This window comes from Corvus brachyrhynchos, unplaced genomic scaffold, assembly GCF_000691975.1.
Source record: "Corvus brachyrhynchos isolate BGI_N302 unplaced genomic scaffold, ASM69197v1 scaffold490, whole genome shotgun sequence".
Classification (NCBI taxonomy): Eukaryota; Metazoa; Chordata; class Aves; order Passeriformes; family Corvidae; genus Corvus; species Corvus brachyrhynchos.
Genome location: NW_008235774.1, coordinates 564978 through 577844, shown reverse-complemented (window position 1 = coordinate 577844; position 12867 = coordinate 564978). Strand labels below are relative to the sequence as shown.

The 12867-nt window shown below is 36.5% G+C and overlaps 1 protein-coding gene across 10 annotated transcripts in view; it reads left to right on the top strand.

Annotated features, from left to right (window-relative positions):
- Positions 1–12867, top strand: part of SLC4A10 (solute carrier family 4 member 10) — a 125749-nt gene that overhangs the window by 21301 nt on the left and 91581 nt on the right. For all 10 annotated transcript variants that reach the window (XR_001859461.1, XR_001859458.1, XR_001859459.1 and 7 more), the window contains exon 2: positions 8574–8655. Coding sequence is in view for 7 of the 10 variants with exons in the window: in XM_017726578.1 (XP_017582067.1) it covers positions 8574–8655 (82 nt within the window). In the remaining 3 variants the exon portion in view is untranslated. The remainder of the gene's footprint in view (positions 1–8573; positions 8656–12867) is intronic.

Below are 12867 nucleotides of genomic sequence, written 5' to 3'. Positions count from 1 at the left end.
AGACAAGCTAAAATTCAATCTCATTTGGGCTTTGGATAAAGTCTTCACCTCCATCTTCTTGCTGGTGGACTTCTCTCTAGTAGCTGACATAGCCATTGCTATGAAGTGAGAAAAGAGGATTTCAGCTAATGGGACTGCACTAGGATGACATAAGACATTGGAATAATAACCAAGAGGAGAAAATAACCATCTATGCTGTTCTTCCCTCTATAACTTCTAAGTATTTCACAGTGTAGTAAAAAAATACGAAGTAAAAGGGATAAAATCTCAGTCATACAGAAGTGACCCTACTTCTACATCTACATAGCAGCGAGAAGTACTGTTCTTTGTTTATGCAGAGGTCTGGCTGAAACTAGCAATTGAATAAAGATTATCTTGCAAATATTGCAGAAGTTATAGGATAGAAGGAAAGGGAGAAGATTTGAGACTCTGAACATGACTGAAAATATTTGAAGAAACACAATAACCTAAGTGCCTTGTTCATATTTTGTAAGGTATTTGCATCACTTAGGCAATCCTGATAATTTTACTCCAAGACATACAAAATATGGTAAGCTCAGCTGCAATTAATTGTAGGTGCTTTAAAACAGGTACCAGAATCCAGAAAGAATTTAACAGTTCATTATTTGATTATTATATCCAGTGCTCTAACAGGTTTATCAAGCGTTTTAAGTGGGAAAGTTATTTGGTCCATGTTCTATCACAATTGTCCGCAGCCTCTGTGCCCCCACCCTGTTAGGCAGACAAAGTGAGGCACCTGGTCATTGCAACAAGTTAAGCTACTATTTTGCCTTGATTTTTTTGTTTAATCTTTTAAAATAGAAATGTTGTCTTCAGTTGGATAGGTATATGGAGAATAGAAAAAGAGTGTGTCTTTTTTGCCTTGCAAGTGGAAGGAATGCGTTGTTTCTACCTAAAATGGCTTTTCTAAGAAAGAAGATTCCTTATAAATATGAAGGAAATATTTTTGTGAGCATTCATTTATGCATCAGTTTATAGCTGCTGTACTGTGCATAATGACATATAACAAGCACAGGATGCTTCAGTGCAGATAAACACAGGAATTACAAGTATTAGTGACATTTAATTCTCTGTAAAACTGCTTTGTTTTATTTTTCTGCTTGGGTTCTTTTATTTATAACAATACTATGTGCTTAGAGTTAATGTCTGAAATGATTCTCTATGTTTATATGTTACAGAAATTGCATTATTACATTAAATATATGTTCAGTCTCAGGCCAGTAGCAAATGAGTTCTTTGAAGCCAGTGCTGATTAGTGCAATTTTTAGCAGCATTGCAGAACATGGCATTTCATTATTGAGTCATGCTAAACATTATCTTGGCTTCTGCTATAAAAATAGAAAAGAGGAAAAAAGAAGACAGAGAAGGATGCTTTTATGCATATGACATGCAGCCCTGGGGAAGATGCAAATCTGGGATGAAAACTAATTGCTTTTTACTTTGTTGCGTAGCTTGAACTATGTGGAGCAGAGCTGACCAAAAGGAAAGCTGTGCTTTATGTTAACTAGCAGTGATTACTCCAGAAAGCTGCCATAAAAGCAGTACTGTTAAAGGGACACTTAAAAAAATGATCCTTCAGACCTTACAGAACAGACCTTATTGCATTATAAATGTGTTTTGATGGGCCTTCTTTGATAGGTAGATAGAGGGGAAAAGGATGATATAATGTAGCTATTGGAATGGAAAAGCAATTATATTTCATCAGAAAGATAAAATTCACTGTAGTTTCCACCTCAGAAGATTGCTAAATATGGTTATATGTAATATAAGCAATTAAACGTGATAATATTAAAAAAAGGTGTTTTTTTTTTTTAAATACTGTGCTTGTCTTCAGAAAGAGAGAAGAATTGTAGCATCTAAATTGTGGGAATACACATTGTGCTTTAAATCAGTTTTGTGTGAGCCTGTCTGCTCAAGGGCAGTTTAGAGGACAAGACTGAACATGGCAGTCACCAGTGAATCTCCTCCTACAAAAGGGAGGCATGCATCTACATATAATTTTAGCTTTTTAGCCATTTAGGTTAATTGTCTTTGAAAGATATTTCCAATATGCACTTGGTAGCTCTCGAGTTCAAATGACTTAGTTTTTCATATCTTTAGTAAGCCATCTTTATGAAATGTTAAGCTGAACGCAACCAAAGCGATCTTAAAAATACAAATATTGTGTAATGGATCTGTAAAATGAATACAACACAAAACAGTAATGTTGGAACTGAGAAGGTAATCGTGTGTGTGGTGTCTGCAAAAATATTCAGTATTTCATTACAGGCCATTGGAAAGGTGAATACACAAGTTTCATACTGCTAACTTTATGATAATATGTATAGACCGAAATGAACATGTTAGAGTTCCATCTTTTAAGCATATGTAATTATTGATAATATAAAATAAATGAGATAATTATATGTTTGTCATGGTTTAACCCCAGCCAGCAGCCAAGCCCCATGCAGCTGCTTGCTCACTCCCACCAGTGGGATGGGGGACAAAATCAGAAGGGTAAAAGTGAGAGAACTCATGGGTTGAGATACAGACAGTTTAATAGAGAAAGCAAAAACCACCCACAAAAGCAAAACAAGGAATTAATTCCCTGCTTCCCATGGGCAGGCAGGTGTTCAGCCATCTCCAGGAGCGCAGGGCACCATCACAGGTCACGGTGACTTGGGAAGACAAACAGCAGCACTCCAGATGTCCTCCCCACTTTCCTCTTTCTTCCCTCCACTTCATAAGCTGAACATGCTGTCATATGGTCTGGAATGTCCCTTTGGTCAGTTGGGGTCACCTGTCCCAGCTGTGTCTCCTCCCAGCCTCCCAGGCACCCCAGCCCCCTCGCCAGCGTGGCCGTACAAGGAGCAGAAAGGACCTTGGCTCTGTGTAAGCCCTGCCCAGCAATAACAAAAACATCTCTCTCTTATCAACCCTGTGCTCAGCACGAATCCAAATACAGCCCCCTACCAGCTGCTGTGAAGAAAGTTAACTCTACCCCAGCCAAAACCAGCACAACATTACAGCTTTCTATTGTTTATAGGAAGTCAGTATTTCATACTTTATGCTGACAGGTGTTCCTGAGTTCCAGATGGCATTTCAGTGTTATGTAGGTTGTCCAATCATCAATAAGTGGCTTATATGGAGAAGCAATTAATACCATGATTATTTTCCTTATGAGTCAGCAGGTGTGTCATATGCATAATTTCTAGTGTGTAAAAAATCAAAATGGGTTCTGCTCTGTTATGTATTTTACAGAAAGAAAGATGCTGAAAAAAAGATTCTTTATGGTTATGTTGATATCTATGCTGTGAGTATATTAAGAATGTAATTAAAAAGGGAAGGGATTTGACCTAGATGCTTAAAAACTGTGGAAAAAAAAAAAGTGGAATATTAATACTCTTTGTAGCTGGTTTTTGCACTGTATTTCAGAGGAAAACAATCATCCAGTTTATTGAAAACACTGAGCAGATATCAGTACAGAAAATAAAAGTAGCCAGATACGAAGAAAATCAGATAAAAAGAAGGATATAAAAAGAAGGATAAAGGGGAAAAAAAAATTAGTTTTCCATGTAAAAAAAAAATTTCCATGTTATCCATTTTGACTTTTCTACTCAAAATATATTAGGTACAGATATTGTACTAGTGGAGCAATGAACCTACCATCTCAAAGACAGTGAGACATACTCATTGCAACCATTTAATACTTCCCTGTTGTCCTAACAATGTCCTGTTTCCTAATGTATTTTTATTGTTATACTAATACTTAATTTACTGTAGTGATCAACACAGGTGGTTTTCAGTAAATGTTTGCCTGGTATCCAGGTAGATTTTAGGATGTATGCAACAGTGTCTTTTAAGAGAATGTATTGGTTTTCCTCTGGTAGTAAATACATATAATACCTGTATAGATAACTTCAAATATTGTCACCTGGACTTTAATCTACCTTGTTGTCATCCAGAAGATGAGGAATATGTCCTAATTCCATCATCTAGAAAGGTACTGAAGTTCTACAAGAGTATGTGTCTACATTAGCACATACATATTTAAAGAGGGGTGTCATGTGCCTTTGTACAGATCCACTTTTGAAAGCAGTTAATTTCCTTTTCCTTTCCACCCAGTCATCTACAATGTGATGAAAGCATAGACAGTGTATAAGAGCTGTTCCTAAAAAGACACAAAGACATCTGTCATAAAATGATGCTTCTCAGCTTTTCTAAAAGTGTATTTTTTCATTAATTAAGTTGATCTAAGATGTGGAAGGACAGTGCGCAGTTCTGGGAGGTGTCAGGTTAAGGATCAACATCTTTGCAACATGTTATGAATTGTAGTTTGAGCTGTATCATAGCTAAAGAGGGTCACTTTGGGAAGCTTTCCAGGAGGCCATTTTTTATAGCTTTGGAGTGTCCTGGGGGGAGAGCTTTGTCAATACATAGGTGGAAAGGGCACTTAAGGCATTTGGTTTTGGTTTCTAAGTCATGGGCCTTTTTATTTCTTCTAACCAATACACTTTAAAATTCCTGGCAACAACTGTATACTTTATACTATATACTGTATACTGTGTACTATATACTATATACCTGGCAACAACACTTTATACTCTGATAAGCAGGTTGTTTATCTAAGTATTGAAAATCCATACTCCAGGACTCGTGGTGACCTTCCTCCATTGTGACTACTTACTAAAAAGTAATGTCTTTGAAGGTGGTTTATATCCTTTTATTTTGTTCAACTTCAAATACACATTTCAGTCTTACAACATGCAGGTGCAATGTAAAGCATGCAGGAGGTGACTCTACTGTCTGCTTTTCTGTACTTGCCACTGTGTTTGAACTTCTAGTGTGAAGAGACAAAAATATTAACAACTGTATTTATAAGACTTTAATGAAATAGTTTTTTTCCTGTGAAATATGTGCAGCTGCTGCTGCTGCATGGTGAAGGTCATTCCAGCATTCATTTGGAAATTGTAAGAGATGAAAAAATCATGGACTGAGTCGAGTTGCTGGGCCCTGGTCTCTAAGGAGCTTGTGGTTTCCACGTAAAAAGCTTTGGCTTTTTCTTGCTATTTTATCTCAGATACATTGTTTCTTCTACTGTGCATTTGCCAGTATTTTATTACTTTAGGGAAATAAATTTTAGATCAACTGTTGTGTGATGACTGTGTGAAACCGTAAGATATTAACAAATATAATGAAAAGGAGAGTGAAATGTTAGATTGCGACAAGTTTATTGCACTCTGATTATAGCTTCACTGAAATATAATTCCACTGGCTCCTGCAGCATTGCTCTTAAATTAGGCTGGCAGAAAAAAACCCCAGTATATTTATTCTGAGGTAAACTTTGTCAAAGATGTTCAATGCAAAACTATTGCACGGTATTAATATACATTGGTTTGATGTAAAAAAAAAGTTTATGCCTTAATTTTTTTAATCAATTTGTTATTTCCGATCATTATCTCTTCACACACGTAAAATTTCTTAAATTGAATGACTTGGCACTTCTGTAGTGCCTTACAGTTCTGAAATGCTGTGTGAGTATTCATTATGGCACAGAGCAGCCCAATGAGGAAGGTAGATGAGTAAGTATTATTATCCCTATTTTATGGATGGGGAAGCTGAGGCACAGAGATTAAGTGACTTTTCCAGGGCCACACAGCAAGTCAGTGGCAGATCCAGGAGTAGCACTCGGGGACTTCCTGGATCCCTCTCCCATGCTTTAAGCAGTAGACCACAGTGTTCACTGGACTCAGCAAGCAACTCGTTGCAATAATGGACAGTTCCAAGGACTTGTACCTGGTCAGTGTGTCCACACATTTGTTTGCAGACTGCTGCAGTATGTCTGTATGGTTTCAGTACTCCAGTCCTTGTGCCCTGTGTAAAATTTTTTGCCTTAATCATCTTAAAATGGGGTAAAAGGAAGAAGTGGTAGAATTCTGACATAAATGTGGCATGGCAATGAAGAACATTTATTTTTCATTATTCTTATTCTGAACTTTATTCTGAACCTGCCGAAACTGGTGGGCCAAACTGCAGTAGATTCATGGCTTTGAGGATGCTAGTGTGGAGTTTGGGTGGCATGAATTCTATCTTCCATGACTGTATTATGGTTAGTTTTGCCTATACTTTCAGTTTCAAATGCTCATTTATTGCAGCACTTAAAAATAATAAGTTCATAGTTTTCCTGAAATTCTAATAAAAAGCAGAGCATTACTAATTAAAATTAGGTTTCCAGTCTCTATTCATCCAGGGGAAAGTGGAGTGGAATCTGTTTTTACTGGTATTGTGATAGTCCTCACCACCCAATAAGTTTAAGCACTAAACTACAAGAGAACCTTTGTGTCACCTCTCCCCTCCAAGGGGGCAGTACAGGAATCACAGAAATTACTTCTAGAGTAAATGCAGTATAACTCTTGTACTGGTAAATACAAGGTGGCTTTCATGCTGCTCTCTGGGAAGTCAGCATGTTCAGTGCAAGGCCTGTTTAATTGGACTTTGCTCAGAGTTTGACAAGTGAATTGCTAACAACACAGTACTCCCAATTAAGCTGTTTGTCCCTGTAATATTAGTGGAATAAACCCACTTCTGAGAATGAGGCAAGGCTGAGACTTGCTGTGACATTACAGGAAGAGGAGGCAGAGAAGCAAAAGACTGCCAGAAGCTGAAAATTGAACACATGGGAAAGGAGAAGTCAAAGTGTATGAGCATATTTTGATAAATATTAATGAATTAATTTGTATTTAATTTACTTAGATAATCTGTAAAGGCTTTAAACTGTCCAGCAATTTAGTATGTTCCCCACTGTAAATTTTCCCCAACATTGCTTCATTTCTGATGTGTATGTCTTGTGCTAGAGCAGCATTACTTATGATACGGCTCTAATGCTTGGCCTTTGACATCCTGCTTAATCACTCACCCAGGGGCATTGCATTGTTACATCTAACTGCTTTAAAATAATGGATTCATTTTACTGAAATGATCAAATGGTTTGTGCGAAGTTATACTTCCCTGGTACATCTTAACAGGTTATTATCTAATTCTAAATTTTTAAAAGACAAAACAGTTTCAATAGAAGGCTGTTTCTTATTGTCATATTTTAGTTATGTACTATTATCTGTGGGAAAGGTCTAATAAAGACATTTTAACACTTGGTCTTTCTTTCTTTAACAGCCCAGATGCTTGGTGCTGACACATTCATAGGATTTTTGTATGTAAGATAGCTACAGCATGACAGCTATTTTTAAAAAAGAGAGGACCCTGAAACAAAACTTCACATCCAGAATGCACCACATCCAGCTATATAAGTGAATCTTTTTGCCTGGGACATCTGATCTTTAAGGAGAAGTGCTCAGAGTTTAATTCCTTATTATATTCCATTGCATTCTATATATAGATTCATATTTATCATGTAACACTGGTATTTAAATCCCCTTGCTTCAGACTTGCATTTAGATACCAATTTTATATATTGAAATCAAAGAGTTCTAGTTCTAATATCACTTACTAAAACCCCTCTACTAGTGACAAGTGAATATAAATCCATGATATATTAATTGATACTTTTGTATAATGCATCATTTTTCATAATAGTTTAACGGAAACTGCTCTAAATCATGTTGTGAATATAGACTGTATTTGACTGCTGGATTTTTTCACAAGTGATGTCAAACTCATAGTGAACCGAATACTCATTTTAGCATGGCATCTAGTGCCTTGTTGCTGAACTCCCAGATTTTCTGTTCAGGGAAATGTGTTCTTTCTCTTTCTCTTTCTCTTTTTCTTTCTCTTTCTGTCAGAAATGACAAAATCACTGATTTCTGTAGCTTACCTAGCCTGAGTACAATACACTAGTTGATAACGTACTACATTTACAGTGCAGTAGAGAGTACAGTTAAAATGCATGTTTGACTAAAAATTAAACATGAATATGTTCCTGAGGAAGAACAGCTTTTCTGTTTTCTGCTCTTAATGTGTGCTGCCTGCCTTTATACTAAATTCAGCTTGGTGTTTGTAAAGAAAGGCAAAGTCTTTGCAATTCACAAGTAAGTGAAGCCAGTTGTTTTCATGGTGTTAGTTTTATTTCTTACCATATTGTCACTGAGTATTATTGTCTAGCTTTGCCAAAGTATAAGGAGTCTTCGTAACAATAATTTGGGAATTCTGCTAGTAGCTCAGGATCCTGGTGTAAAGACAAAAATACATGTGCAACCCCTTACTTCAGGTGAATGAGAATAAAGGTGCCTTGGTCAGACATTTCTTCTGTCATCTCTTTTATTGTCCTATTGACTCACGTTTTTCTTGGTTTCTGGTAACCAGTGTTTACTCACCATCTTGCAGGGTTTAACAGGAGAAGTTTTGCACATCAAAGTTAGCTGTAATCGCACCTCAGTAAAAACTGATGCGTAAGAAATAGATTTTAATAAGGAAAATTAAATTCTTAAACCCCTTTTCGTTCTTGAGTTGGAAAAATCAATAATTAAATATTAAAAACATCTTTGTTTTACAGTACTGTAAAATCTTGACAATAGTTTCCAAATGAAAGTAGCTTAGCTGTCCTTTTTTCTCTTTTGTAGAGAAATGATGAAGAGGCTGTTGTGGATAGAGGTGGAACTCGCTCCATTCTCAAGACACATTTTGAAAAGGAAGATCTAGAAGGTGAGGGATGATTACTCTGTGCTTTATGTTGTCACATTCTTCTGAAAGTACTGAAATAAAATTCTAATGTGTAAAGTCATTGATTTGAGCAGGGATGCAAAGAGACAAGAGAGTAGAATCTCATAATTTATTTTAAAAAGAGAAATATTACTGTCTTCTCACAACAGTGTCCAGAAACAGGTGACAGTGGAAGGAGTTTGCTAGTTTTCGGTGATCTATAGTCAAGTTGTGTAAATATGGATGTGTGACTTCAGATAAGTCTTTTAAACTTTCAAATATGCAGATGCAAACAGGACTGTTGATTTAGTACTTATCAAGGGTTCTACATTTGCATTACAATCCTCATGTAGTTGCTTAGCCACATCTTCAGCTGAACAAAAATATTCTGGAGTGTCACAGATTGGATACATGCTTGATGATATCTACTGTGGAAACCACCTAAAATGACCATGTAGAAGAAAGTGAGAAATTGTGAGAACTGTTTCATAATACTGGTCTAATGAGTCAGTTGCATTTCTATTTCTTTAGTGTATCTCAAACTTTGGTTACTACTGTACTTAAACTCTTGTATTGAGTTGTGTGAGCCCCCAAGTCATAGTTATCATGAAAATGAGTTTCTGTTGCACGTATGATATTCCTTTCCTGAGATTGGAACTGACTGATTTTGTTAGCTTCTTGTAGTGGGACATGGAGGTTCCTGTCTTTGTCACACAGATCCACATGAACTAGCCCAAAAGAAATATTAAGATCAACATGCTACATCTGAAAAGTTCCCTCCTTCAGTTCTAAAGAGCAATATCTCCATCTGTGCAGGAACTTGGGCTTTCTGAACGCCTACCATTGATTACTTCATAATTTTTTTCTTTTTTTCTCTGGCTGTATGATCTCTGTGTTCTCTGCTACATATTGGCCATATTGATGATTTCATGGAAATACCAACATGTTACACAGCAACTCCCTGTTATTGCTTCCTTTGGCAGTGCCTCCCTCAAAAAGCCGATGTAGCTGCATTTGAAAGGGGCCTGGCTGTGTCTGTATGAGGTTGTCTCTCACAGAAGGATGTTAACTGTTGTGCAGTGTAGCATGTATGAGATCGGTGGCTCTCCACTCAGTCTGGGGAAGTCTGAGTGTGTGCAAGGATATACCTCAGGGAAGATGTTTCCAGAGTGGCATTTAGAGTTTTGGTGTCTCCAGGGATAAGAGTACCAGTGGGTCAGGCTGGCAATGACAGTGTTGGACTTAGGCAAAAAACCTCCTATTTTGAATCTCACATTTAATCTTCTGTGGTCTTCAGTCCCTTGATCGCATCCTTGACCAAAGAGAAGCCATTGTATCTGGTGTCCTTAGAGGAACACCTAATGGAAGAGTGGGAGCTCCCTGTTTCCCTTTCTCTGTGGTACTGACTCAAAGAGTTTTTGCAGGGTAAGTCTACCCACAAAAATATGCTTTTTCTGAGTCATTTTATTGATGATGGTAAGGTGGCATTTCAAAAATGGACAGCTTTCTGGGGAATGACATCTTTAAGATCAGCCACATGAGCAGACTCAAGCATTACGTTTGTCAGAATTACTGTGATGTTCCACATGTGACTACATGGAACATAATTTAAGAACTGTATTTAATTACTTTTTTCCCCCACCATCCTATATGTGTAGAGTTGCTCCTGTGAAATATCAGTGAAAATATTATTTCAAAGATCTGCTCCTAGGATGTTATCAATAGAAATTGGAACATGGCAGTGACACTCCCACAATCTTCCCATCATTTTAAATTCAATTAAATTTAGAATACTGAAAAATGCTGCAGTTAGCAAATGAATCTGCTTTTATTAAAAATAAAATCCCAATGTTTCATAATGTTCTAAGAAAACAGTTTTTCAGTATAGAATCAATCCTTCATAATGCAATTAGCTTTCTCAGATAAATTTCATGCTCACTCTTAAGTTCAGATCAGTTTGTCTTTAAGTATATAATCACTACATTCAAAAATACCAAGTGAAATAGTAAGTTCTGAAAAGATTGCAGATTTTAATATCCAATTGCAGTTTAACAGCATGTCCATTTGTTTTGCAGTACATCTAGGCACTTCTCCCCCTGGAAACAGTGAATGTGACTCACAAATGTCTGTCTTATTCACTGAACATTGTGTTGGGTTCTGCTGAAAAATGTACCTTTTTCCTAATGACATAACAACTATGAAGTATGAAATTAAATAATCAGGTGCTAATTGCATATCTTAGAAAAAGAATATAATCAGACTATTCATATGTATTATGTAATTAGCCTTTTGACAGACATTTAATTGGGTTTATGTTTTAAAAACGTAAATAGCTAGTTACTGAATATTCTGGGGAAGACTAGCTTTGCCAGCATTTAGGTTTCAATGGCACCATGACAGCAACATTTCAAAAATTGCAATTCGTATGGAAAACTACAGGTTTAAATCTGAAAATCAGTATTAAATTTCTTCTTATTAAATCTTATAGTTGTAAGTATTTTGTCCTTTTTTTTTTTTAAATTTTACACGATCAACATTTGAACTTCAGAAATACTGATTTAAATGTGTACTAAAATTTCCATCTGAAATTTCTTGGCCTAGCAAATATTTGGATTTGCATACTTTAGGCAGTCCCTGTGCAAGTATATTGCAAGTACATTTCTTGTTGAAAGCATGAAGATATGGTGATTAATCCTGCCTCAAAGAACAGACACAAGAATAGATTTTTGGCTCAGTCTCTAGATCAGTGTTTTCTTTCCCTGAGCAGTATAGTAAAAATTTAGGAACTTAAGACAGGAACTGCAGTACTTATGGGATGTAATGCTCATATTAGTGCCAGTAATGATACTTGCAGTAAGTACTTCAAATTGTGTCTTTTTACTTAAGTTTTGTAGTGCTTTAGAGGTGAATTGTTTGCAGAGCTTTGGCATTCAGATTTTCAGCATGAATTATTTTTCCATGTAAATAATTTTTTGTGAGTTGTAAGGTCAGGATCAGTCAGTAATATTGAATAAGTCATTTGTCTGACTGTTGCATTAATGTAGGGACAGAGAAAGCATTTCTAAAAGCGAAAAAAGATTATCTTCTGTGGTTACAATCATCTGTTTCGCATGTTATCTTTCAATGTGTGTACAGACTAAAATCCTACTGAAATAAACATGCTCTCATTTTTATCAGTGGTGGAATTCCTAAACGAGAATTGGGCACTGATTCTGGATGCTCAAGTACTTAATTGTCAAAGGACAGGTTGTACATGTACCTGTTCTGAGAGCAGCTAGGCAAATTTTCATGGACAGATGTGCACATCAGCGTTACTCTCTGCTTATTCCATGCACTCGTCTCTGGCTGGCTGCCATTGCTTCAATGTATGCTCAGGAAAAACAGTTTTCTGATCAAATGGATATACCTACTTTTTATCTCCGAGGTCAAAAATACTTGGATTGCACTGTGCTGGAGATGTTAGATTCTCTCAGGTCACATGCTGAGACTTTTGGACTGTGTAGATATGCAAAGGGATTGACATTAAATACAGTCTGACCAATGTCTTTTCCTTATGTCCTTATGCCCTTTTCCTTTTCCTTATGCCCTTATGCCTTAGCTGAGAGGAAAAGTGACTGTTCCATGGCCATCCTTGCTGGAGGTGGCCAGCTGCAGATTGAGGATTTTTGTGAGAGTATTTCAGAACTGCTGTGTGTATTACTGTGGCCTGGTTTGAGAAGCAGCTTCAACCGGAAGATGGCTGGAGATTAGATTGTTAGGTGAAGGTCCAAGCATGAATCAGGGATGAATTCTGTCTCTGTTGGAGAAAATTGGAAAATTATCCTTGATTCAGAGAAGTCAAGATTTTGCTTAAGGTTTTTATGTTTCATTCATTTAAGCTGCCTAAGTGGCGTGGGAAAATTTGCCTCATGGGAAATCAAGTTTGCCATGTTTCACATCTCTGAGGACACGTAAAACACTGTATCCAGTATATGCATCACTGTATATCAGAATATGCATTCTGACACTTTTGACAAAATTCAGATTACTTGGATTGCTTACTGAAAGTCACAAAAAACCTTCAAGCTTAATTACAATATAAATGTCACTAGCACAACACAGAATGATGCAGAAGCTGAGGCTTTAAACTTAATAAACCAAAAATTAATTTTAAATTTTGTAGAGATATTTTGTAATTAAAAACCTGCATGAAGATTAATTTTTATAGTAGATGTC